The 27,808-nt window shown below is 46.2% G+C and overlaps 2 protein-coding genes across 5 annotated transcripts; one reads left to right on the top strand and one right to left on the bottom strand.

Moving 5' to 3' along the window:
- Positions 1 to 108: 108 nt before the first annotated feature.
- On the bottom strand, positions 109 to 17,829 carry LOC148894178 (electrogenic aspartate/glutamate antiporter SLC25A12, mitochondrial-like). Of its 2 annotated transcripts, none has more exons than XM_089003277.1 (18): positions 17,800 to 17,829; positions 16,692 to 16,745; positions 14,541 to 14,683; positions 13,558 to 13,673; positions 12,906 to 13,045; positions 12,005 to 12,151; positions 11,018 to 11,156; positions 9,591 to 9,684; positions 8,947 to 9,031; positions 7,691 to 7,772; positions 6,891 to 7,049; positions 6,175 to 6,227; positions 5,859 to 5,939; positions 3,608 to 3,748; positions 3,081 to 3,219; positions 1,865 to 2,023; positions 1,155 to 1,245; positions 109 to 628 (listed from the first exon to the last, which is right to left on the bottom strand). In XM_089003277.1, the coding sequence occupies exons 1-18, from the start codon at positions 17,812 to 17,814 to the stop codon at positions 442 to 444; spliced, it is 2,025 nt and encodes a 674-aa protein (XP_088859403.1). In that variant the 5' UTR covers positions 17,815 to 17,829; the 3' UTR covers positions 109 to 441. The 2 variants fall into 2 exon arrangements, with proteins under 2 accessions (XP_088859403.1, XP_088859404.1); XM_089003278.1 differs by lacking the exon at positions 17,800 to 17,829 and adding an exon at positions 17,154 to 17,460.
- hat1 (histone acetyltransferase 1) lies at positions 17,100 to 27,132 on the top strand. 3 transcript variants are annotated; one of them, XM_089003283.1, is made up of 11 exons: positions 17,100 to 17,230; positions 18,809 to 18,877; positions 19,147 to 19,222; positions 19,514 to 19,634; positions 22,662 to 22,934; positions 23,031 to 23,152; positions 23,727 to 23,831; positions 24,153 to 24,259; positions 25,058 to 25,209; positions 25,558 to 25,674; positions 26,641 to 27,132. In XM_089003283.1, exons 2-11 carry the CDS (start codon positions 18,817 to 18,819, stop codon positions 26,809 to 26,811), a joined length of 1,305 nt encoding a protein of 434 aa, XP_088859409.1. In that variant the 5' UTR covers positions 17,100 to 17,230; positions 18,809 to 18,816; the 3' UTR covers positions 26,812 to 27,132. The 3 variants fall into 3 exon arrangements, with proteins under 3 accessions (XP_088859409.1, XP_088859408.1, XP_088859407.1); XM_089003282.1 differs by lacking the exon at positions 17,100 to 17,230 and adding an exon at positions 18,161 to 18,249; XM_089003281.1 differs by lacking the exon at positions 17,100 to 17,230 and having other exon boundaries at positions 22,758 to 22,934.
- The last annotated feature ends 676 nt before the right edge of the window (positions 27,133 to 27,808 follow it).

Genomic DNA, 27,808 nt, shown 5'->3' with positions numbered 1-27,808 from the left:
ACGCACACACACACACACACACACAAATACAACAATTTGATGAGGGGGTTTTGGACACTTAACAAAAAGGTATCAAATAACATAAAATGTATTTTTGCACACATCAGAAAGAGTTTGAAACTATTTATTCCAAGAAAATAAATACATTTGAAACGATTGCCCCCGGATAAAAATAAAGCTTTTTATTTTTTTTTTTCTTCTTCCCAAAAACATCTGTACATAGCGCATAGTCACATGCACCAACACCACTCAAGCGCTTCGGCATACCATAAAAGTGCAGTCACAATGTCATAATGCTCCTTGTAAAAAGAAGTCGCCTGTTGTACAAACGGTGCAAGCCTTGCAAATGCCGTCCGTCCCCATTAAAAGCCATTTTCACAAGAAGTCACTGGAAGCCATTTTGCGGGACGAAGAAGCCAAGTGCGGACGTCGCGTCGCGGCTCACGGTGCGGACGCTTTGGCGGCCGGCGCTGCGGGATCTGCGGAAAAGTTGGGCAGCCGAAGGCCAAATTTTCTCTCCACGCCCGCAAAGGTGGCCGCCGCCAGACGGTATCCGCCCACGTGGTCGGCGCCGATGGGAGGAAGCTCCGCCGTCCGTTTGGGGCCGGGCTGCGATCCCGCCGGCTGACTGCAACGGGAAGGCCCGAGAGCCGATTAGCATCGCCATTTAAGTCGGTCACAAATTGAGCGCCGTTTCCCCAATTTGTTCGGGTTTTGTTTTTACACGCTTGGGTGCTGATAAAGCGCTGGCCGTGACCTCTGCCAATGTTTTTTTTCCCCGTCCGCAAGGGGGCGGCGTTTCCCCTTTTTTCCCATGTTAGCGCTTTGTTCCAGCTTCAGGTGTTGTTCAAGCGCTAGCTAAACCAACGTGTCTTGAATTGCATTTTGGACAGCCGACTCCCGTTTCCAGCTCAGATAAGTCCAAACTCATATCACTTAGGAATGAACTCTTTTTCTCTGGTGAAAGACGAGAGTCAAAGATTTGAATGTTTACGTTGTCCTAAAAGGCAATGTTGTGGTGGTCCTGCAATTGGAGTGAAAGTGACAAAAACCCTGGCACTGGAGTGGACGCATCGTCTGGCAGTGAACACGTTAATATGCAGTTATTTTTCAAATGAATGACGTGTTAATCCCTGAATGGTCGGAATACTTACTGGCCGCCAAAGTCGATGTGAAGCCATCTTTGCAGCAGTTCGTAGGTCACCAAGGTGACGCCAAACTGTGGTGAAGATCGGAAGACCCGAGCTGAAACAAGTACACGTGGAACTTTGAATATTAGTGCACGTAAAAAATACACATATGGTAAAAAACAGCCATTTTGAGACTTTTTCCTAATCTCAGTTTTTTTTTTCTTTTAGCAGACGAGACGGTATAGGATTGGATTGGATTGGATATGCCTTTATTAGTCTCACAGTGGAGAAATTTACATTTCACATTTCACAGGCACTGTATAACTACAATATTGTGTAGTCACGCAGATGATTGCTGTGCGAGTGTGTGACATGCTGGCTGGCCAAAATTGTATTATTTTTTTTTTCTTTGGATTTCAAGACGGCGGCGCGGGAGTGGCTGCCTTTCCAGCAGCTCCTGTACAGTATTTTGTTTTTCTACTTTCCCTTTCATCACTTTGCTGCTGTGAAATGTAAATGTCTCCCCTGCCAGACTAATAAAGGCAAATCCAATCCAATCCAATATATATATTTTTATTTTTATTGGGGGGAGGCCGTGGGGCGGTGAACATGAAATGGATGGATTAGCCTTTATCCGTCTGGCAGTGGAGAAATTGACATTTGACAGCAGCAAAGTGCTGAAAGTAGAAAAGCCAAAATGCGTGTCAATGTCTGTAGGAGTGAATGCGGTGCACCTGCGGCGCCTTTCCAAAAGGCCCTGAAGCCTTCCTCCTTGTGGATCTTCCTGAAGCAGTCGATGACTCCGTCGTAGGTGGTGTGGCCGGCTCGGGCCGCCACCTGCAGTCTGGTCTTGATGACATCGGCGGGGGTCAGCAGCGATGCCGCGGGGACACCTTTTTGGGGTGGCGGCAACAACAACGCGTCAGCATTTCATGTGTGCCAAAAATGGCATTGATGACATTGTTCGGCTTGACGTTTCATTTCCAAGTCAGTCAGACTACAAGACGGTCATCATTTTTTCCAATGGCCCAAGTGTAAAATAGCCTCCATTTTGCACTTTTCATGAATATTGCTTGTTCACCCAGGCGACAAAAGATCAATTGTTGTCGCCCTTTTGAATGCTTTGCTGCTTCGTGTGGAACTTGTTTGAAGGTGAGGATGATGATTGGAACGTCTCTGCTCATTTGAATCCATGGCATTTTGTCTTTTGTTTGATGCCTGTCATCAAGTCTGGCTGCCGCTGCTCACCCGCAGGAAAACATCTGACCCTAAAGTGTCCTGGACGCTTTTGAAAGGTGTTTAGAAATGAAATGTATTATTATTATTATTAGCGTATTTTCCCGTGCATAAGGCGCAGCGGAGTATAAGATGCATTCTTTGTGTAAAAAAAAGCACAAGAGCTCAGGCTTTTTGTTTTTCACTCATTCACTGCCGTATTTATTTATTCGGGAATTGAAAATATGACGTCGAACGCCATTCCTGAATGTGTCCGGGTTTTGGAATTTCTTCCGGGGTGCCGATAAAGCGCTGGTCAGACCTCTGGCAATGTTTTTTTTTTTTTAATTTGAATTGTGTCCATGTTAGCGCTTTGTTATAGCTTCAGCTGTTATTAAAGTGCTATCTATAGAAAGCAATAAGTACGTAGCGCCTTGATTTTGTACATCTGCCCCCATTTCAAAGTCATATAACTCCAGACCCATCTAACTTGGGAATTAACTCTTTTCCTCTGGCGAAAGAAGACATTGTAATGTTTGTTACGCTGAATTGAATATGTATGTAGTCCTAAAGCTCAATATTGTGTGGGTCGTGAAAGTGACAAAAACCCCGGCCGGCACTGGAGTGGACTGGATTTTTGCACATCGTCTGGCAGTCAATGAGTTCAAGTCACCCGATCACCCCTGAAAGCATGAAATGGGGGGGGGGGGGGGGGGGGGGGGGGTTTGGCTCTACCTGCAATGGCTCCCGCCGCAAGCAGCTGTAGCGCCCCCACTTGTCCGGCGTCGTCCGCCAGCATCTGCTTGGTGTGCGCGTACGCAGGGAAGTAGATGGCGGAGAAAGGGATGTCCCTCAGGAAGCAAGCTTTAGCGCCCTAAAAACACACACACGTGCAAAATAAGGAGATGCCCAGCTGGGATAGCTCGCTTTTGGGGTCTGGCGCTCCTTTCCGCCTCAAGGCAACTAACTTTGCGGACGACGGAGGCAAGAGACATGCGCCACAGTCTGCCGGCTACGTGCCGTGCCGTGCCGTGCCGCCTTTCTGCCCAGAGGAAGGCGCCGTTTTTGGGGGAACTATTTGAGCGGCGGTTTTTCTTTGGGGGCCGCCCGCACACTTGCCTGTTTGCCATCAAACGACCACTTTGTGAGGCGGTCGCGCCAACTTTGACCCTTGTCCTCATCGATCGATCGATTGATCGATTGCTAAGTACGTGTCGCGCACGGTCCACCTCTGCCGACCGCAAAGGTTTTAGTGGCCCCACCTTGTAGAGGCCAAAGAAGCCCAGTTCTCGGACAACGTTGAGGGCGCTGACCCTGGAGCCCGTCGTGATCTCGCCGGCCACCTGCAGGCGGATCTTCACGATCTCCAGAGGGTTGGTGAAAATCACTTGGGAGCCTCCGGCCTGCAAAAAAACAACAAGGGAGGGAGCGGGGGGATTGGAAATAGAGTTAAAGGACAACCGACACCTCTGGACAAGTTGCGGCCATCATTTGTCAAACGACTTCTACTGAGCGCATTTGATCAAGATTCCAGCGCATATTTGACCTTTTGAGACTCGCGCTGAATATTCGTGAAGTCTTGTTTCCAGTTGATGACGATGCCCTAAGTGACGTCACGGAGGGAACGCCCCTGACCGAGAAAGCCACACACAATGCATTTTGGCTACTTTATTTTTATCTGAAAACGACATGAATAACGCAAATGTGAATGGTTGTGTGTCGCAGCCAATTGCGGTGACGCGCATAAAGAAGGTGTAAGTTGACACCAATTCCCAGCGGACAAATCAGCCCATTTCCAACGGAGCTTGGGCGCCATCTTGTGCATTTTCTGGGCGCTACGTTGCCGTCCAGACGGCTCCAATTGATACGGAAGGACTTCTTTCATCGATTGCAAACATGTATGCTTTCCTCTTCAGAACTATTTGAATCCTATTCATCACAAGAAATCTCTGAACTCTCTGAAGCCATTGTTTTGATTCTGGAGCAAGGCAGTTTGTGAAGGAGTGTCCTAGCGTGACGTTACAAAGAAGGGGGCGGGACTTTGTGAATCTCGCCAGTTCCGAGCTCCGTTTGTGTCAGTTTTGGGACACATGAAGTCATTTTTCTCGGTGGTGGTTTTGCATCCGACTCAAAATGTCAGCCTGCGTGTTTTGGCTGTTTGAGATGCTCTCAAACGTTTTTCTGACGTCGGTTCAAGAGTTCAACTTGGTGATGTGTCGGCTTGGTGGCGTTTGGCCTGAATGATGACGACGCAAAAAGCAATTTTTTTAGTTTGATGCCGTCAGGCGTCGGTCGTCTTTGGGAGGAGCAGGAAGTAATGGGGCAGGGGGGGGGGCATTGTTGGAGAAGCGGCAAGGGTCAGGTCGGAGCAGACGCGTGACCCTGGCACAGGCCCTCTGCCCTCTCCAGTCACCTCCTGCGGCGAGCCAGCCACACTTGCCAATTTCACCCCGCTTCCCCGAAAGCGGGAATCGGCCCCGAGGCGCAACGCCCTGTGACTCGGGCACATTTATCAGCCCTCCCCGAAAAGCTAATCAAGCCTCAGGATGGCCGCTGGTGACATTTAGGGCAGGGGGGCTTATCTGTAAACATCCGAGCTGGGATCTAAAAAAAGCTCAAGCGCATTTTTTTTCAAGTGGAAGACGAGGCGGAGGGAGGGGGGGCAAAGGGGGCATCCGCTGCTCTGAAGATGGATGCGTGTGTGCCCCCCCCCCCGTCTTGGCTTTTATCTTTTCAACTTTTCTGATGCCAGCCATCATGTGGCAGCAGAAAAACATGGCGAGTGGCGGAGTCTTGTAAAGACTTTGAAAGCCCCCCCCCCCACCCCCAAACCGGTCCCGGTTTGGGCCAGAAACATCTTGCGGTGTCAGCCGGGCTTCAGGTACGCCTGACGCTGTCAAAGTCAATCAGAAATGAGCAAGACGCGACTTGGGCCGGGAGCCCGCGGGGGCCTCTGCTCCAATTACACCCTGACAGGGGTCGCGACCCCGCCGGCAACCTGCGGGGGTCTTCTTCTCCCCGAGCCAACCTCCGGACGGCAGGAAATGTGGCGTGAGATGTGCACGATCAGGAGGAATGAGGGCGCTTTTGAAAAATAAGCACATTGTGCAACCCCCCCCCCCCCCCAACTGCCATTCCCGAATTTGAAGCTATGACGTGGAGCGCTATTCCCAAATTAGTTTGGGTTTTTCTTACAATAAAGCGCTGGTCAGACCTCTGGCCGCGTTTTTCCCTTCCGCAAGGGGGCGGCATTTGCCTTTTGTACAGCGTGCCCCCATTTCCAGCTCATATAACTCCGGACCCAGATCATTTAGGAATGAACTCTTTTCTCTCCGATGAAAGAAGAGAGTCTAAATGTTTCTTCCGCCGGCTGAATTGAATGTTGATGTGGTCCTCGAGAGCCGCATTTCAAAGCGCATCGTCTGCCGGGAACTACACCGTATTGGTTTTTGCATTTGCCATGAACTTTATAGCAATGACGTCTGAAAATATCCATATTGAAATTGCGCTTACGCATCCGCCGGCGAGAATTTCAGCCGCCACAGCGATGGAACCATCTTGTTTGCTCAACTTGTCTCGCACGAAATCATTCATCTGAGAGGAAGGAAGGAAGGAAGAAGGGAGGAAGAAGGAGGTGACGACGAGAGCGAGAAAAAAAAGCAAATGAGACACAATCCCGCCCTGATAGCAAAGCATGAACATCAACTTGCAGCTCGTCGCTGTATCTTGATTGCAAAGTACCATGCCTCTCCTCTTTTCTTTTCTTTTCTTTTTTTTTTTTGCTGCTTCTTATTATTTTTGGACGCGCTGAGGGGAATGAATGACTTGCCGTGAGTTTGATGGCTTTTTCCGGGGCCACGCCGATCAGCTGCGGGAGGAGCCCTGAACAAAGAAACAAAGAAACACACAAAGAAAGGAAGACGTTGTTGGAATTGAGCCTCGGGCTCGAGCAAACATTGGAAACTTTCTGCAAAAGTGGAAACATCCAAATGAGTCCAAAAAAATACACGCTTCATTTTTAACGTGACAAAAATGATTCATATTCATCACTGGTAGGATTTTTTTTTTTTCTTGTATGCATAAGTTGACTTTATGGAATTTTATATGTACAGACGCTCCCCTACTTACGAACATCCGAGTTACAAACAACGGTACATACGAACATTTTTTTTGTCGTATTCTCTCCAGTTGTACATATCTTTATAGAGCATCTATTTTAATAAATGTTCATTTTTCAGTACAAACCAACACAGGCTACTTGCACAAGCCTTAAACATACCATGAACAAGCCTCCAACATACATCCCATAAAAAATATAGCACTGAAGCAACTTACAAACAAATTCACCTTACAAACAACCGTTCGTAAGTTGAGGAGCATCTGTATCCTACGTATTTGACGTCAAAATGTTTGGCAAAAGGTTTCTGCTATCAATTAGCCAAGCGCGGCGTCAACAGGAGCGCCTCGACGCTTTCGCGGGTGCGCGCGCCGGCTCTATTGTTTTTATTTTTTCCTCGCAAAGAATTGCGATGAACTATTGATTACCTCGGTAGAATCCAAAGAAGCCCTCGTAGCGCAGTACTTTCTTGGCGCAGTCCAAGCTGTTCTTGTACATGAGCTCGCCCACCAAGGAGCCTGTGGAGCGCTGGTTCTGCATGCGGGTCTTGACCAGGTCGATGGGATACACGGCGGTGGCGCCCGTGGCTACGCAACGCAACGCAACACAACACAACGCGTTCTTTCATATTTCATGCTGGATTGACGTGTGTAGTTAGCGTACGTTCAACTAAATTGCAGTGGCGGCACGTGTCTTGGATGCCTTTGTTGGGGAGGCAGACCACATGATAGAAATTAGCCATTAAAAACACACACACACACACACACACATAAATATATATAGATATATACGGCCCGCTAGTCAAGTGGTTAGCACGCCGGCGGGATGGTGATCACGAATAAAGGTATTCTGATTCTGATATTGTCAAGAAGCGCAGTTGTGAACCCCGTCGAGGCCAATTTGAACGACTTGATCCATTTCTTTAACAGTCTTGCAATGCGGGTATTGATAAACGTTGAGTTAAGCTAGCTTGAGACAAATATCAGCTGCCGTCTCCAGGCGAGTCATGTCCGAGATTCCTCGTATCAATTCCCGCCAACGTAATTAGACCACCACTCCAGGGAGCTCGCTTCCGCGAGATTTGTGAGACGCCAAAGCTCTGACTCGGACGACGGCCCGGCGGCGGCGCCGCAATGACGGAGCTTCACGCGGCGCGACGGCCGAGCCCGGAATCTCGGGCCGCTCCGTCCGGCCGCCTTAAGTCGCCACCCCGTGCCGCGTCGCTCACCTCCGGCGATTGAGCCCAGAGTGAACCTGTAGGCCGACTCTGCCACCTGGAGCCAAACGGGACGGGACCGTTCAGGGCTACGCTGTGGGAGAGGACGCAAAAAAAAAGAAACGGCTCAGACGTCAGACGATCAGGAGGAATGTGCCACCATGATACCGAGGAGCAATTTGGCATACGCGCGCACTTTTGACCGCAGACAATCTGAGACCACTGTCGCTCAGTGGACTGTTGAAAGAAAGAAAGAAAGAAAAACCGTCTGAAATAAGCTTCTGATAAAAATGATCAATGCTTTTTGTCAACTTTTTTGGCAAGACCGGATTGGACTTGCAACAATATTGCCTGTGCTCGCACGGCAGGAAGGACTGACTGACTGACTGGATGGATGGATGGATGGATGGATGGATGGATGGGCTGCTAAGTGTCCCAAATGACGACGAGTGGATTGAAAGAAGCTCAACGATCCCATTCAGGAGTTGGCGATTGACCACGTGACCTGGAAATTGTGGCCGGCTTTGAGGAGCACAAGGCATCTTATCTTTTCTTTCTTTCTTATCGGCTTGCCTGCTTGGATTCATGTTTGATGTTGAAAAGCGGCGGGGGGGGGGGGGGTCTTTGTTTTCACAGCGGCGCTAACAGATTAGGCTTTTCCACGCACAGATAAATATCTGCAAGCGCGTGTCGCTCAAGTGGTCTGCCAGATGCGGAGTTGCACGCTATCGAGATGGCGGACTCGATCAACGCGTTCCGCCAATGAGCATACTTGGTCCCGGAACAATCCAGTTCCAGACCTCTGAGAAGCGGCGCCGGCCTGGGGTGCTTTTGACACAGAACCGAGTCACGCGGCCAAGGCCAGATTGTTGTTGATCCCCGCCTCCCTCGCGCCTCCGCTACACGCCGCCCTCGCACCCCGACTCCTCCGGGCCATTAGCGGACCGCCGCTAAAGGCCTCTAAAATGGCTGCCTTTTATCAGCCTGCCGGATCCGACGACGGCGCGCGACAATCCATTCCTCCTCTAGAAATGTAATTGCTCTACTTTCATCTGGGACTTTAAGTAATGCACATCTCTCGCCCGAGAGAGAAGGCGAAAAAAAAAACACGGGCACTCTGCTAATTCACTTTGAGAACATCCTCTTGAAGTGTTTCTTTCTTTCTTTCTTTCTTTCTTTTTGTGTGTGCTACCGCGCAAGGAAGAGGCAAAGGTCTCGGAAGGGAAGCTTGGAAAAGAAGGAGTCGGCATGTAGTCGGAAGCGGCTACCTGTCTGTGGGCTTCGGCCAGTTGATAAGGCATCGCTCCTTTTTCCAGCGGGGCGATCCTCTCAATGTCGCTGCGGTTGAGACGCCTTCGCGCGAGACAAAAACCAACGGGAGGCGAGACAAACAAGGACAGACCAGTGAGTTGCCACGGAACTTTTGTTTTCCGCCGCCCGCCAAATACAAATCCGACGACATTCCTCCGGCAGGGTGATACATACATACATACATACATACAATACACGTTATGATATTTCAGCGTTTCATGCTTTTGTATGCTTAGTTGGCCAAACGCAAGGCCCGAACTCGCGTCTCTGACACAGGGGGGAAGAAATGGGCATTATTTAGGTGATGGGTGCAAGTTAAGGGAAATACTACGTACGACGGATGCTCGACTGGTAGCAAATGTGAATATTGAGATGGCCGGTTTGATTTTTCACATGCGTTCCAAATACACAAATTGCTAAAAGCTTCAGTGACTGAAGAGTTGCTCTATCAATCGAGCAATTATTTGTCATCGTTGAAGACAACAAAAAGTACCTTGTTGGCCCGTGACGTCAGATGTCAGGAACTCGTGAAAACGACAGACAGAAAGCGAAGATGTTTCAAACTCACCGACGGTGGCGACGCACGAAACACTAAACGTACCCCGAGGGAGTGTGGAGAGCGGCCAGTCGGTACAGGATGTCAATTTCCATTGGAGTGATCTGACCAAACTTATTGGCAGCGTGGACAAACTCCTCTAAAACGAGAAAAGCAAGAGAAGTCACATTGGGTTGCTCGTCACCCTCCTAAAGACATTTCTCTTCAGAGTATTTGCAAATACCATTTCTTTTCCGCCATTGTGAGACGAATAAAGCGGATATTATCTTCAATGAAAGATGAGGTACTTATGGAAATTCTAGATGAGAATCAAGAGGTTGTTGGGCATTTTTGCCGAGGCCATTAACTCATTGACTGCCAGACAATGCGCACAAATGCGTCCACTCCAGTGCCAGGGTTTTTGTCATGTTCACTGAAATTCCAAAATCCACAGAATATTGAGTTTTAGGACGACATCGACATTCAATGCAGTGTAAGAAACCTTAGACTCTCTTCTTTCTCCAGAGGAAAAGAGTTCATTCCTAAATGATATGGGTCTGGAGTTATCAGAGCTGGAAATGGGGGCAGATGTACAAAATACAATGCAATGCATACGTCTTGGTTTATATCGCGCTTTAACAAATGCCCCCAAAAAATACCCGAAATGACTTTTTTTTTTTTAACTTGACATTTTATGACTTTTCCTGGATTGTCCCCAAAACCTCATCAAGTTAATTGATAGCTTATTTCATTCGGTTGTAATATGAGGTGAAAGTGTGCAAAATACTTTACAATACATACATATTGACTTAAATAGCGCTTGAACCACAACTGAAGCTGTAACATAGCGCTAACATGGACAAAAGTCAAAATGCTGTCCCCTCGTGGAAGGAAAAAAAAAACATTGCTGGAGGTCTGACCGGCGCTTTATCGGCACCTCACGCAAGAAAAACTAAAACCCGACCAAATTTGGGAATGGCGCTCAACGTCACACTTTTCAATTCTCAAATAAATTTGGGAATGAGTTAACAGCAGCAGAGCTGGACTTATTTATTTCTGTTTTAAATCAACAAATGTTGTGTATCGCATAAGTGCCGTAATGACGTGTTATCCGATGACTATCAAGTACGAGTGACTGCGAAAGTGCGGCCATTTTAATTAGCTATGATTTGCAAAGGGGTGAGGGTGGCTGGGCCAAAAGTGGAGTCTTTTAAGAGGAATGACGGAGGGGGGACGGGGACGGGGGGGTGGTCTGACAGCACCACTATCAGTTACTAGGATCTACACGTCAGGGGAAGTGCTCTGATTAGCGGCTCAAAGCTTTGCATTTTTTACCTTTTGGAATTTCGAGCGAGAGAAAATGTTGCCCGCGTGGTCACTCACACCATTCTGTCAAGACAGTTCAACACACACAGCGACACAATCCACGCCGGCGGTGGTTGTGAGTGGCGAGGTTGCCGGGCGGCAACGGGCATCGGGCATCGGGGCTGCACCTTTGGTGAGCAGAACGTCTTTGCGGGCGCCGGCCAAGGTGCGGTAGATCTTGCGGATCAGCTCCATATTGTTGAGGAGGGCGTTGAAGGCGTTGAAGTAGGAGAAGCTCACCAGGTGGGAGGTACCGCCTCCGGCCGCCTGCACAAAAACATTCACATGGCTCAAGAGGCCACGCTGGAGCTTTTATTTTGAAGGGCGCTTGCTCATTTAACCTTTCGGCAAGTCACGTAAGCCGAACGTAAACAACCTTTTAGACATGGCGCGTATGGCTACCTTGTAAATAATCATGCAATGTTGACGGCCCATCTCAAGGAAGGAACCTCGGCCCACTCCATTCAACTTTATTGATTGATGGAAGCTTGCCTTTATTGATTTCACGACCGACGAGCAATATGACTCGTGTTTTTCATCCAATTACATACGCTCCGGGACTTTTTCTGTAACCACTTTCACTAAATTACATTACATTACATTAAATACAATTAAATTAAATACAGATGTTTGTTTTTTTTAATGACAAATAAAAGTAGAGGCCAGTCGAGGAGTGGTTAGCACGTCGACCTCATTGCGTCCATGGGTTCAGTTTGATAAAATTAGATTAATTGAATTAAAAACAAATGTATTTTTTTATAATAAATACAATTTGGCGGCCCAGCGGATGAGTGGTTAGCACGCCGACTTCATAGTGCAGAAGTCCGTGGGTTCGATTCCGGATTTGGCCTTCCCGTGTGGAGTTTGCACGTTCTCCCCGTACCTGTGTGGGTTTTCTCCGGGTACTCCCAAAAATGCACGGCAGGCTGATTGAACGGTCTAAATTATCCCGCGCGAGCGTTAGCGCGTATGACCGTTTGTCTCAGTGTGCACTGCGATTGGTGGGCAACCGGTTCAGGGCGCTCTCCTTTCTTCGGGAGCTTACATTATTCTCACTAGTTAGTACGTTAGCTTCCAAACAAAATGTGCGCTTCCGACATTTTCTCCCAACTGACAGAAAGCAGATTCTCCTCCACGAAGGGAGTCAGCGTGTGGCGCCTGATGGTGGCCATGATGTCGCTGAAGTCCAAAGCGCTGATGGCGCCAATTTTCTCCTTGTCTTTTTGGGCGAAAGCCTGCCGGGTGTGCTCCAGCTGCAGCTCCTACGACGGGAAGAGAGCAAACGGGTCAAAAGACAAAGCACGCGAGAGGCTTCCCGCGATGAGGAGCCGCGCACAATAAGTGAGCTGCGAAATGGAACCCGGAAGGACAAAAGCGCCGTCACGTCCGATGCCAAAGTCATCTGATGTGACAGTGAGAGACGCCGGCTCGGGTAATCACCGCGTGCGTCTCTCCGGAGACTCATGGAAATAGCACAAAGCGTCTCGGCCAGCGTGCAGCGCTTACTGACTGGACTAGCGGTGCGCGCAATCACAAAGGGATGCGGAAGAAGGCCGAGCAGCCAACCGCTGCTTTTGACAGCAGCTCACGTCACCCGGCATGACAAGCGCCATATCTCGCCGCTATTTCCTTTTTGCACCACTGGCCGTTACTTGCGGTTCAATCATTCTCGTCTCGTCGCTCCCAACTGGACATTTGATGTTAGCCATGCTACGTTGCGAGCTTATAGAACGCTCAAACAAAAATTGAAAAGCCGCTAACGTTTGTGGATGAATGTGTTGACCGTTTAACTCGTTCACTGCCATTCCCCAATCTTGTCCGCAGGCGTGGTCAAGCGACCGCTGGACCTTTTCAAACCCACTGAGACGAAATCAACTCAAGTCAGTGTGCGGGCTAGCGTCGCTTTGACGCAAGAAATCTGAAATGGCCGGCGTTGCTTCAAAGTTGCGTTTTAATAACTCCATGAAAATACCCTTTGGCGTTTTAGAGTGATTGATTGATTGATTGATTGATTACCTGCAGAAACTGGGTGAATTCTGTGTAGCTGAGGTTCTTGCTTCTCTCGTGGCCAAAGTGTAGCCTGATGAAGTCACAGTCCCAGTTAAAGGGAATGTGATGATGCACGCCGGTCTGGCTAAAGATGTCGCGGACATTCTCTGAAAAAGTCGCAATTATTTCCCGTGATGGATGAATATCAAGCGGAATATCACAGTATACAGTATTCCTGTATACAATACAATACATCCAAATTGAAATCGCGCTTTCTCAACATTGCGCTTCACATAAGAGTCAACACAAAGCAAAATAGTAAAAATATGGAGAGTTGTCCAATGTTGTATGACAGTTGGCAATGTTCAAAAGTTAACTGGCCTCCAATGCTCCATTTATACAATTTGGTGCTGTGGGAAAGATCTGTCGTGTGTCACCTTATATGACACAATTCACAGCGTTAATAATAAGTTCACAAAAGATGCAAAATTCAATCTATACCCTCACCACGACCAAAGCGACCAATCGTTTGACTATTTCTCCTCACGCATCGCTTGTAAAATGTTTTTACATCACAAGAAACATTTACATTAGTCGAGTCACAGACAGATAATAGGCGGGTGTTGCCTCCAGAAAACAAAACAAACAAAACCGGTCCGACTCCCAAATGTGTCCATACCAAAAGAAACGTTCCCCGTGCCGCTTTTGTCAAAGAGCTGAAAGGCAACCATGAAGAGGGCATCTGGGGCGCAGAGAACCGCCTCAAAAGCCAAAAACTCCTGGAATGAGATCAACCTGTGGCGACAAAGTTCATCCACATCAGCAAACCACTTTTCATACAACTTTTTTTTTTTTTTTTTATTGTCCAGTATTTTGTACAGCTGCCCCCATTTCTCGCCCCGACCCATATAACTTAGGTATTAACTCTTTTCTTGTGATGAAAGAAAAGAGTCTTAAGGTTCCTTTGTGACGTTCTGGTTGGCGACCAACGGCTGGCGCTGTCGGCCCCGCCTGCACCTTCACAGGTGTTGGTCGTTCCGATCAGTGGCAGTTAAAAGGACTCCCGGCCCCACCGTTCGTTCGCTGTCGGCTCGTTTGCCGCACCCTGTCAGGTTTGTTTCATCTTGGCAGATTTTTACTCTTGGTTTTCTTTGTACTTTTCTGTTTGGGTGACTTTGATGTTTTACATTTTGTTCCCGCTGACTTTATTTTAAGAGAGTTTTCCAAATACAACCTGCTGCTCAATCCTGCCTGCTTATTTGGGAACCACAACCATCGCCACCTGGAAAACTGTGACATTCCAATGCTGCATTGAATATATATATATATATATATATATATATATATATATATATATATATATATATATATATATATATATATATATATATATATATATATATATATACAGTAAAGTCTCGTTATATCGATATCGGATATATCGATAGTCCCGGTTATATCGATATTTTTTCGGACTCCCTTGAATATCGATATAACGAGACTTTACTGTATATATGTATTCCTAAAAGTCCATATTGTGTGGATCCTGGAATTGGAGTGACAATGACAAAAACCCTGGACGCATCTTTTGCACACCTGGCAGTGAATGCGTTAATCGGATGAATAGCGTGAGAGAAGGCTGCTACTCAGGTGGCCACTCACCCATCTTTGGTGGTGTCGGCCACTCCGGCGATCAGGCCCACAGTCTTCGGGTTATGTTGGAGCTCTGTTTCCAGACCGAGGTAACGCTGCACAAAATCTCCGGGTGTCATGTAATGCTCCCCGTCCTCCACCACGCTGGCATACTGCCAACATGACAAAAGACGCCAATAAACCAAAAGTGCGTCTTTGTCTGGTAAAGTGCCAAAGTATTACTGGCTTGGAACGGATGAGGGCATTTGCATCTCAAAAATGTGAAGACATTTCTGCCAGAAGCAACTAAGTAGAGGTCCGTGTTATATTTCATTTTGACTCTGAAGGGAAAACGCCGACTCGTCACTGCTAGCGCAGTTTGGACAAGTGCACCAATAACCATAAAGTGTCTGTTTTGTATTCTATTTTTCGATAGCCTGCAGCGCAAGTTGTCACGTGTCCCGCTTGGTGTCCCCGTGAATCTTTCAGTCATGTCTGGCAGAAGGCAATGTGAAAACGTTAACGGTGAAGGTGTGACCTTCAATGATCCCCTACAGCTGTTGGAAATGAAGTGGCTGGGGCTTCGCACCCGCCAATGATTTGCTCTTTGTCCTTAGCGGAGTGGAACCAAACCACAAGAACATGAAACCGGCAGCGCGTGGCGGTAGAGAGGGAATCCAAAAATACAATGGTTCTACGCTGTCTCCGTGTTGACTTTCCACTTTCTTCACGGCCGCCTTCGACTCCACGGGAAGCGCGAGCAACACGCGCTCGTCCTTCAGCGCTCCCGAGCAAAAATATGCGCGAGCCGGCATGACTCCGTTCTAAACTTAAGACCTCAAACACCCTCGGAGACTCGCGGTCCGTTTTAGAGTGGGGATCGATCGGGTTTCAAGCTGGAGCAGAGATAGCCGAGGGAATACCGGCACCGCATCAACTGACGTTGGGCAGAAAAGAAAAAGAAACGCAGTCGAGAAAGATAAACAGAAACAGCCAGGGTGGAGCGTTTCACGCCAAGTGTTTTCATTTGCTTCCATCTTATTGCGCTCCGTTGAATTAACAGAGAAAGTCAAAGTATTCATTCCCCGGCAATTTATTGCTGCGCTGCGCTGCCTTTTTCTCCATCACATTATTATTATTATTGTGCTTCTATTCAGCCTCACAGTAGGCCTCGAGTAGTTCTTAATCAAATTATACAGGCAGTCAGAAAGAGCTGGCACTAATTAACTCTTCCACCTGAATGTGGATCACAAATTACACAGTCAGTCAGTCAGTCAGTCCTCTTGTGGCAGACTGAAGACCGCGTTCAGGAAGTTCACACTCCAAAATGGCTGGGCGCGTGTGCACGCGTTAATCATGAAATAGAATGTAAAGCATTGCGCATGATCAATTCCTTGCCACTTCTTTTGATACGCGCGTCTTGGCCACCTGGCTCCTTCAATACATTGACAAAAAGAAAACTGTCACCGTGAGTCAAAGTGACTATTTAAAGGATGACGAAGAGAACATGCCTGCGGGTTTCGTTTTAGTGTCTGTTGACACATTATTAGTCAATAAATGTTCATTGCCAAAAGGCTAAGAACATGGTGGTGTTAGCCCAGCTATGGCGGCTTGCATTATGGATCAGCATTAAATAAGCAGAAGGCAAAGGTGTGTGGTTGTTTTAAACACAAAATGGCATTCTTTTAGTTGGAAACCTGTTTTGACAGTAAACTTGATATGGCAGCGCCATTGAACAACTTTTTTTCCCGTCAATATTCAGTGCTGCCTATTTAAAATGGCATCCGTATAGTTTTATCTCTTGTTCTTATTTATAATTTTATCTGCGGTTTTATTTATGTCCCTGTTTTGTCATTGTAAAGTTTCCTTGAGAGCTTTGAAAGGCACTTATAAATACAGTTTATTAGTATGATTATTATACTAATAATCATAGTTATTATTATGATATGAGATCCTTGCCCCATAACAGACTTGAGAAATGACAACAAATTAGGTTTGGCACTAAATGTCAATATTTATCCAACGCAGGAAGGAATTCTGAGTTGAAACAGCTCAACCACCCCCCAAGAAAGTCAAAGTATGTGTGTTACCTTTCAGTAAACTACACGAAGCATAACACGGAAGACAGTACACAGTTTTACACACCCTCGGCTAGCCACAAAGTCACTAAAAACGTCTTACCTTGAGAAAAACAGCCTTCAGCTCATGGGGGTGGGCTCGTTTTGTCATTTTCACCTGTGACACACAAATTCCAATTCAGACAACATCATGTTGCTTCTTCATCCCACTTTGGAGTGGTTCAACCGGTTCATCAATGAACTTATTGTGCCCTTGTGATGAGCTCAGATTTGAGCACAACCAGCACGGCGGAACCGATCCAAAACATGCTCGTAGTGACAACGCGGGGGGGAAGGGGAAATGAACGCAAATTCGTCTTGTAGTAAACGTGACAGCCGAGTCAAGACGTCTCGGACAGGGCATCGCCCTGTCCGAGACGTCCGAGACGTCAGCGTTCAAGCGGGGCTATCATTTCTGAAACACGCCCCGGAAGGTCCGCAGTCCTCCCGGACCACAGAGAAGTACACGCGTTCGCGGTAGCGTATTTTACAGATAATATGTGATAAGAAGTAGTCAATAAGTCACCTTGACCGCCATGCTGGGTGTGACGTCAGTTGCAATGAAGTAGCGCAGGCGCTGAATAGAGCTTGTACACAAGTACAGTATGTATAACGCGCTGCTTCTGCACGTCCATCCAAATCTTGGAAGGTTTAGTTCGGGTAGGGGCGGCGGAGTTGGAGGTTATTACAATTCCTGGTTGTAGAGTTGAAACGAGCAGACATTTTGCTCGAATAGGGAAGCATAAAAACGCTGGAAGCTCATACACCGAACAAAAAACACTTGGCAGTCACGTTCAATTATTTTTGATATGGAAATGGTACGCCCGTCCCCCGCACCAACTCGCGGCTTCAATGTTAAACAAATCAAACGCATTAGCGAGTTGTGACGTAACTGTTGGTTTGTTATAAATAGTTAATGTAATAATTTATTAGGACCACACGTCAACACAGTATTTTTCACTCAAATTAATCCCCCCCCCCTTACATAGGTTAAAATGTATTTTAAGGCAAGGCAATTTTGCTTACATAGCACCATTCATGCACCGGACACTTGCAGTTTCAGTTAATGTGTTTGAAAACTAAAATTAGAAATGCATCTTTCTGTGTTAGCGACTTGTAGTGATAGGCAGAAACATCAAATATTTCAATAAATGGCAGTCAATACAGTGTACCTGTGTATCCACCATTCAGACACCAGAACAACTTAGATATCATCTAACTTCGATGAGAAGGTTTCTTCAGCCGTCATCTGTACACTTTTGTACAGATGACGGCTGAAGAAACCTTCTCATCGATGGACCACTCCTGTACGACTGAGAGCTTACACAGACGTATCATCTAACTTGTACAGTATTTAGTTAAACGCACTACAATAAACATTTTCTCAAGACAAATTGAGGATATTTTTTGTATTGTTGGTGGAAAAGTTTTTTTCCCCTCGTACGAACAAATGTATTTTTAACAGAACACCATTTAATACATTTTAATTCAAAAAAGTACAGTAGGGTGAAACGAAAAGAAAAAACATCCGCTTTTAACGGAAATACGTCACATCCGGAAGTCCCCATGATTGCGCGGTCTTTTAGGACAACACATTTCCCACAACACTGCAGAAATGGCGGGTAGGTATTTGACAGCTTGCTTCTTTTGCCTCCGGTCGTCGCCAGCCTCCTTTTATGCGTACTCTCCCCAACGTCTAACGTCCAACGTCCCGAGCGTGACGACGATTTTGCAGAACAGAATTCGCAACGCGGGCCTGCCTCCTATGCTAGCTGCGTGCTATCAGACTGCCAATAACACGCTGTATGTTTGGCCGTATCGAGCGTGTGGGCACGGCAGCTTTTTTCCATCATATTTTTTGACATTTGTGTGGAAAGTAACAAGCAAATGTTGCTGTTATTATGCATGTAAGCTCACTAAACTCGGGACTTCTTTTAGCCAACACGTCGTGGTGTTGTTTACTGGCGCTTGTTTTCATGACGCAGTCTTGCCAGGCTGTATCAAATACTGGCACATTAAAAAGCTTAGCTTTGCTTTATTGTCATCGATTTCCCTCAGAAAAAAAACTCACCGGGAGAGAGACTGATATTCTGTTTTGTGCACCGTTATGTATGCCTACTTTACATGATCATGCCGTGCAAAGTGTTGAATAATAGCTAATTCAGTGTGTTCTCTCGGCAGCAAACGATATGGAAAAGAAACTGGCTGAATTTAAGTGTGACACCAATGAAGCTGTATGCTTAAAGCTAAGTATGTCTCTTTTTTGCCTGTATTTAATGAATAAAGTAAACCAAATATGTTCCTACTTTTTTGCTTACCATTTTCACCAGACACCACTAAGCAAAAACATTGAAGTAATAAGGATATCTCAATGTCCTCATTGGTCAAATCTCTTGAGTTTGACACAAAGTTGACATGGATTCAAGAAGTCATCATGTATTCTGTTGATGTTTTCGTATTGGTTTTGTTGTTGATGTTTTTTGGACCACCTAACGAAAAGCATCCCCATTTTTTCTCAGTTCGCTTTCCAGAGGATGTTGATGATGATGGGACTACATTCCACCCAGAGTACAGCCACCAGATTTTTGGAGACGAGTCAGTATTTTCCTTTCATCATTATCTCGAGCACCGTTTCACTTTATTAACATTTCCAACTTGCGCACCCAAGCTTATATTGTCGTTAAGACGGATTTAGGTTGCTGACTAAATTCAGGCCAATAAGAACCCAACTGTTGGAAGAAAAACGGTTGCGCAGCAAGTAAAACTGTCAATGTGCAAAATTGCAAATCGTATGAACAAGCGACGACAGGATTGCTCCGTGTGGATACAGTATATGCTGATTGTGAAATGTTCTAAATGACCGTGAATTTCTTCCCTTCCCCACAGTGAGGTGGTATTTGGATACAAAGGTCTTCAAATCCAGCTCTTTTACACTGCTGGAAGCCTGAGCACCCTTTATAAAGTCAAATATTCTTCCAAAGTCACGGACACATTTGACTGTGTGGAGGTAAGATTTACTCGTTTTCTTCCATCCCCACATCATTTACAATCATTTTGTTTTCTCTCTTAGCGGAATTATGTTTTCTGAGTTTGGTCATGTGATGTCCACAAGCGGAGCCGTCATTTTCAGTCCATAGCAGGTGGCAAAATGGATGCCCGCTCACCTAGCGAATTTATCTTCATTGACTGTATATTCCAGAAACGCAATATTAACTCCTTCGCTGCTATTCACAAATTTATTCGGGAATTGAAGAGTGTGACATTGAGCGCCATTCTCAATTTTTTTCGGGTTTGGTTTTTTTCTTGCGGGAAGGGTGCCGATAAAGCGCTGGTCAGACCTCTCGCAATGTTGTTTCCCTTCCACGAGGGGGCGGCATTTACCTTTTGTCCATGTTAGCGCTTTGTTACAGTTAAAGCTCGATATAAATGAGTATGTATGGTATTTTGTACAGCCCCCCATTTCAATCTCAGATAACTCTAGAAGCGCATAATTTAAGAATTAACTCTTTTTTTCTGATGAAAGAAGAGAGTGTAAGGTTTCTAACGATTGTATATGCCATTTGAGTGAAAATGACTAAAACCCCGGCACGAGAGTGCGCACATTTTTGCATATCGTCTGGCAGTAAACGAGTTAGTCAGAATGGCACGTTTCAACTGTTTCAACGTTTTACAGACTTGCTTGGGACGTATTCGGTCGAACATTTACATGGAAAAGGCATCTCACATTTTTCCAGTGGAGAAATTTCTTCCCCAGCCGATTCATTTCCAAAGTAGTGGTTATCGCTGGACACCAAAGTTGACTTATTCCAGCCGCAACTACAAAGTATAAATGATGGTTACATGTTGATCATTTGAGCGTTTGTGAATGACAAAAAAATGCATCAACAAGTAAATGGTTTCATCTTATAAGGATAAAAAGTGAGACGGTTGCCTGGAATTGAGCTGGAGATCAAATGTTGTGTTTTTCGGAAGCAACTTTAAAGCCACAGATGACGTCCGAGATAAAGACCGATGGCTGCCAGCGGGTCCTGCGCGTTGACCCCGACGGCACTCCGAGGGCACTCTGAGCGTCAAGGGTTTGAGTGCAGCTGGTGTCAGGGTGGAGAAGGAGGGGAGTCAGTCCGAGTGCGTGCGGATTTAGAATTTAAGCAGCTGCAACGTCGTTGCTCTCTTATCAACTTGGGTTTTTTCTGGACGTCCAAAAAATAATGTTCAACCTTTCCGTCACGAAAGATGATGGAAAGGCGCTCGATAATACCAACACCGCAAATTCCATTTATTTATCCCCCCTTTTGTCCTTATTGTTTTGACATCAAATATATAAAACAATGTTCTAATGGTACATTGTGAAGTGACATTCAGGAAACACGAAGGCATCTCTTCTGAAAGGCTGCGCAATTTGCTGTCTAGTATGTCAAAGAGTGGCTAGAACAAAAAGGCTTTTTTTTTTTAAGCATGCTCCTTGTTTCTTCCAAACAATCGCTGGAGAGGCATTCAGCTGCAGGTGCATTACCTCCAGTTTGATATTAGCTGATGTCTGAAAGGGGGGTCGGCGTTATTTTGTATTAGCCTTTTGTGGCCCGATCTTCCTTTCCCCATTTTGAATGGCGAGCAGCGAGGGTCTCGTGGTGCCCATCACACATGCAAATGGTGCCAAAGGGCCGCTTGGCCAAGTGTTCTCACGTCAAACCTTGTGGAAATGGATACAATGCAAACATTACAGCTGAAGCAAAGCACGCGTTGCGCCCAGGGGAAAAAAAAAAAAAGAAAAAGTGGCGGGGTTTTGCGCTCCCCCTTTTGTATCCGAGGCCCTTTGAATACGCGGGGCCCAATTCATTTTCATTGGCGGGATTAGAGGAGAGGCCTCTATTATGGATCGCCAAAGGTTGATCGAGTCGAGATCAATTCATCAGCTTTAATTTCCCGCTGAGTGGCAGCAATGCCTCATTGTGGCAACTTCATCACATATTCATGGTTTAAGTTGAAGAGTAAATGTAGCGATTGAAGTGGTCTTTTCACTCGGGGGGGCTACCCGGGCCTCTGCTCAGCCGACAGTTTTAATTGCCTAATGGTTTTCTTTTCGTCGGCGCACACTCGGGGGATTTGTTGTATTTGGACAACCTATTTGCGACGTTTCTCGCAAGCTGTGAAAAGATCGGTCACCTGCCATACAGCCAGCCTTGCAAGACGAGTGATCCCACTTTGATTTCTTCTTCTTTTCTTTCAAACAAAAAAAAGCAGATTTGCGACTACAAAACGAGTGACATTTGATGGCAGACAACGCAAGGCAGCTAGCTCACAACCAGCAAAACTCGGCCAGATCAAATGAGTCCACATTTTTTCGCACAAAAAAGGGGGCCTCCAAACTCTCTATTGCCAGTTGAAAATGACAAAGTAAATATAAAACAAAGTGAAGTACACCGTGTTTTTATTGCTTGAATTGAAACAACCACTTAGCCTCCGCTACTTCCACGCTGGCTAGCAACGGTAAATTACATCCGCTTACAAGCTAACAATTAGCATCAGTGTGGCGCCGTTGTTAGTCTCGAGGCTTGGGGTCACGAAACAATTTGACACGAGCTAGATGTCCTTTAAAAAAAGCACATTTGCACAAATGTACAAAATGAGTGACGTTTGACGGCAGATAATTCAGCTCATAACAAGCTTTTAAAACTATGGCAGATAAAAAGAGTCAACATTTTTTTTGCGCAAAAAAACTCTTTTATTGCCAATTTGAGTTGAAAATGACAAAGTAAATATAAAACAAAGGACAAGTACACCGTGTTTTTATTGGTTGAAACAATCCCTTGCTAGCATACAAAGGGAAATTACATACGCTTACAAGGTAACAATTAGCACTGTGGTGCCGTTGTTAGCCTTAAAGCTCGGGGTCACTCAGAGCTACTTTTTGGATCCGCATGAATGCAAGCAGCTTACCGGTTTGATACGTTTGTCTGAAATCGTACATTTCCTCCATTCATTTTGAAAGAATGTTCATTATTTATTGTTGTTTTTTCAATGTCTCCACTTCTAGACTAATAAAGGCGCTACTGGCTTTGAACGCGCGGCGCGACGTGTATTCCTTTCACCGTCCTTCACCAAGCGTAATGAATGTGAATTCCCGCGACAGGCGGACGATATCGATGGAAAGATCCGTGAAATAGTTCCCGCCGGCTTCATCTGCAACGGCGATGACTTCATGGCGCTGCTGGAGAAGGAAGCCAATTTCAGGCCCTTTGGCGCTTTGTTGCACTCGTACACGGTCCACAACCGGGAAGCCGGAGAGCTGACCTATCACATTTACAAGGTGTCAACGCTCATCTTTCCAATTTTTGCGTGGAAAGCCGCTTGAAATATTTTGTCTTGTCACTTTTTTTCTTCCTTCATTTCATTTTCCCCGCAGGGCGACTTGAGCTGCTCCGGATTCCGAGAGTACCACGAGCGCCTGCAGACCTTCCTCATGTGGTTCATAGAGACGGCCAGTTTCATTGACCCCGATGACGATCGTTGGGACTTCTTTCTTGTGTGGGTGATCTCTCTTTCATTGACATGCGCAGACCGCCCCCCCCAAAAAAGCCCATATTGTGTCATTGAAAGACAAAAGGCCTTTTTTGAGGCGCTTTTGGCCAATTACCCGGCCGATTTGATTATATTCTGCCCCGGTTGGAGAATTCTTGATCAGGCAAGAGCTTCTTTTGTGCCAAAAAGCCCTTTTGAGATTTTTTTTTTTTTTTTTGGGGGGGGGGCCACGAACAAAAATGAATGCGGTAACATTGAACAGTATCTTAACAGTAAAAAGAGCCTCTGCCAGTGTTTCCTTTACCTTGGCACCTATTAAAAGTGACAATGGGCAAAATGGACTGAAGTGATTTTTGAGGAGCTCAGTCCGCCTTTCAGGCTTTTCTCTTCGCCTAAGTTGCACTACTCCAATTAAGTGCATCATGTATTCAGGTCGGAGCAGGTGTACCAATCCGGGGCCTGGCTGCGCTAACTCGTTGCCGTCACGCGTGAGGTAAAATGGACACTGCATTAAAGTGCGCTTGTAATTGACCTGTTTGCCTTTGTGTGTGTGTGTGTGTGTGTGTGTGTGCGCGCGCAGATTTGAAAAGTACAAAAAAGACGGGGAGACCCTCTACGCGACCATTGGCTACATGACAGTTTATAATTACTACGCCTATCCGGACAAAACCCGGCCACGTGTAAGGTAATTGCTGGGGGCAGCGCGGGCTATTCCGTTCCTTTTGTGTGTTCAAGGAAAGAGGGAAAATGGCACATTTCTTTATCCTCTTCCCAAAGAACGCCCTACAAATTACAAGTTAGCTGCGATCACCAATCATTTGTGTCTGAAAACAACTTTTATGAATAAGCATCTGATGTGACTCCATTGAATTGTGATCAGCAAAGAGTCATTTTCTGTCTTCCTGCTGTGCTCTGACTTGTGTGCTTTTGTTCAAAGTATTTTACAAATCAACAAATGTTCCCTTTTTCCCCCTCATATCTTTTTCTTTTTTCATTCTCTAAACAGTCAAATGCTGATACTGCCTCCGTTCCAAGGCGAAGGTCACGGAGCGCAGCTCTTGGAAACCGTGCACAGATTTTATTCCAGCATTCCAAAAGTGCAAGACATCACAGGTGAGTGAGTTGAATTATTATTATTTTTTTAAACTAAGGCTACAGATTTGAAGTTGACTTTGCCAACGCCATTGCAAACCACGGCCACCGTCATTATCCGATTTGTAATACTGCTCTTGTAAATAAAGTTGATCCTTAACTCCTTCATTGCCATTCAGGAATTGAAAATATGACGTAGAAAGCCATTCCCCAATTTGTTTGGGTTTTCGTTTTTCTTGCACGAGAGTGCCGATAGAGCGGCGGTCAGAACTCTGGCAGTGTTTTTTTTTTCTTTTCCACAAGGGGGTAGAATTTCCTTTTTTTCCATGTTAACGCTTCGTCCCAGCTGTTAAAGCGCTATATAAACCAATATGGGTGTATTGTATTGTATTTTGACAGCTGCTCAAAATGACTTGACATAAGGCGCACCGGATTATAAGGCGCAGAGTCATCTTTTGAAGAAAATCGAGGCTTTTGGGTGCACCTTATATACACTGGAATATACGGGGGGGAAAAAAGGAATGTGCGACTCAATCACAAATGCTGGAATTGATTTGTCAGCGCCGTGACTGGATCTTGCGGGGAAAGTTGATTTGGCGAGCTGGCATGAAAACGAGCCTGCTGAGGCAATATTGAGATTTAGTCAATCTAAGTTGTTGACATAAACTGTGTGGAGACGCGGGGATGAATACTAAACAGGCATCCCGGAAAACTGGCATTCGGAATGTGGCGCGACGCCAACGAGCGTAGCCGATGAAAATGCTTCGCGGAGCCGTTTCTGTCCTTTCTAACCTGACTGTGACGGACTTGCGTTTTTAGCTGAAGACCCTTCTGAGAGCTACGTGAAACTGAGGGACTACGTGCTGGTCAAGCTTTGTCAGGGGATGCCGTCCTTTGCCGAGGACAAACTGCACCAGGGCCTGTCAGACCAAATGCTTCAAGAGGCACAAATGAAACTGAAAATCAACAAGGTGCTTGCGTGCGTGCGTGCTCGTTCGTCTCCTCACTGTGATGAATGGCGCAAAATGTCAACAGTATGTACGTGGAACATGATCCAATCAACCATCAGATTGGATCAGCCTGTCTTCTTTTCACACTGGAGCAGCAAAAACAAAACACGGGAGCTTCTGTAAAAGCAGCCACTCTCGCGCCGCCATCTTGAAGTCAAAACAACAAGCGAACTAAACGGCACATAATGCCACACGACACAAAAGAGCGACACTTTCTGCAGCCTCTTTGTTGTACGAAACACTTGTAAATGCTTGACTTGCAAAAAGAATTCAGCTTGGAGTCAAACTCCTCCAATGTCGCCTGGACAGAAACATGCCAGAAGAGTGTACGAGATCCTGCGTTTGAGAGTGACGGACATGAGCGATGAAGAGAAATCAAGGGCGTACCGCTTAGCGGTGAAGAAGAGGCTGTTTGGACCTTACAGGGTGAGTCCGCCCTATTTTGGGTTTTTTTCTGTGAAGATGAGAAAATACAGCACAGGAAGAATGTCGTGAAAATGTTTCAAGCAGTTCCTCTTTATCTGAGTGGAAGTGTGTCATGACTGACATGTTTTCATCATTATCGGGGGTACCTGTCATTGTTTTCGACACGTATTTTGATTTGTCCCCTAATGTTTTGCATAGTAACCAACCATCAGGCAAAATTGAAACTCGGCCTCCAAAAAGGCAGAGTGGGACACTGAAAAGGTCCCGCGGGCTAAATTGGCAAGACGAGATCTGTTTGCCATTTTTTGTCCTTCCTTGAGGAGATTGAACATGTCGTTAGCGGAATCTCGGATGCCGCCACTTTGTACAACCTGAGTTGTTTTTAAACGTGCTGTGAGCGACCTCGCCTGTGAAATTTCATGGCCGTCACTATTTCCAAATTATTCATCGCGAGCTGATAATTCTGTTTCTGATGTATGTCGCATCGCTTCTGTTGCGCAATCTGCGTTTAGTTTTTAAAGGTACTTATTTTAGTGTCACAGTGGTGGAAACTCACTGTTATGACTCCGAGGTCACGGTCATGTGGTTTCTTGCGTAAGCCCCAAAAGGGACGTTCACTCCTGTTTAAGCAGAGATATTCTAAACCCGCACGTTACACATCAACGTGACGTTGAGCACGGGGGGCCTCGATTGGCCTCCCTGCAGTCTCCACTGGAGAAGGGTGCGTTTTTCACTTCCGCCAAATGACAAGAAGACAAGACAAGACTTGTGTGCGCCTCAACAATCTTTTGAAGGAAGAACGACAGAAATTGACATTGAGAAACGCGTCTGAATTTTTCAGCGGCTTCTTTACTATCGGCTAATGTTTCTTGATTTATTGGAAATAATGCCACGCTTGTGATGATTCCCCCCCCCCACAACGATGGTTTTCACGTTCCCCCGCGCGGATTTGTTCCTTTCAAACAGAAGAATCAAAGGGAGCTAACGAAGATGACAAAGTGCCTGCGGCTGGAGGAGGTGGTGTCTCAATTGGGTCAGATGGACACTCAGATGCAACACGAGGAGCTGGAGAAGAGCTACCAGGTGCTTTTGCAAGACTACCGCAGAATCATCGAGAGGTTGGCACAGCAGGCCTGATGACGAGGAAGACCACCCTCTCAACCGTGTGGCGTCAACTCTCACCGCAACCAACAAGAGACACTCGTAAAGACGTACAATCCAATCGCCCTTCTAATTGCAGAGTGTTTTTTTGTTGTTGTCGTTTTGACAGTAGCTGACTTGTGGCTTACAGTGGAGGGCAGCCGTTTAGTCTCCCAGCTTGCGTTGGTACACTGGAGGGGGAGTAGGGCAGCTTTGGCGAGACTTTGGCGGGGCTTTGGCCCACGTTTGCGGGACCAGTCGTGTTTGTAGATCGATCCCTTGAACATTGCCCATTGTCTGACCCATTTTTTTTTTTTTTTTTTTTCACCAATTCAAATTAAAAAAAATGGTATTTGTAGTTCTCTCGCATTACGCATTTTATTGGTAGATGCGGCAAATGCGCGCCTACGACACATTGCGGAATATTGGTTTAAAAAGAAGCCATGAAGCTTTCGGTTGACCTTCCCGTTTGTCATTTAGCGTCAAACAAAAGAGAATTCCACTTCATTTAATACAACCACATGCCACTAAAATCAGCTAGCTGAATGCAAACGCACGTTGGACATTGTTAGCATATCCCCGGAGCGTTCCGATGACGGCATTTTCTGCCGTGCTTTTTAAAAGGCACAGCGTAGCTGCTGGAAATGTCACTTTGTTCGCTCCCCCTCTTGTGGCTAATGCAACTTGTAATTGCCACTGCTCTGGAGTGCCTCGATGCGCTTAATGATTATGATGGTGTTCAATTGAAAACCTTTGTATCTCCGGAACGATCCAGCTTGCGCAGATCGCAGGTAAATAGCCATCATACACTATGATACTTTAGCACATTGTCGCTCAATAAGGAGCGCGAGGTCAATTTTACCTTTTCCACTTGTCATAAGACAAAACGCGGGAAGCTCGATTGTACCCACTCGTGCACACAAGAGGCCTCATCTTGCTACTTCCCATTTACTGCCAGATGTGTGAGAGGAAAAGTGCACCGCATCCATTTCTC

This window comes from Hippocampus bargibanti, linkage group LG08 (assembly GCF_051943395.1).
Source record: "Hippocampus bargibanti isolate YZ-2025 linkage group LG08, ASM5194339v1, whole genome shotgun sequence".
Lineage (NCBI taxonomy): Eukaryota > Metazoa > Chordata > Actinopteri > Syngnathiformes > Syngnathidae > Hippocampus > Hippocampus bargibanti.
Note: the sequence above shows the minus strand (reverse complement) of the source record. Positions and strands in the feature narration are given on the sequence as shown.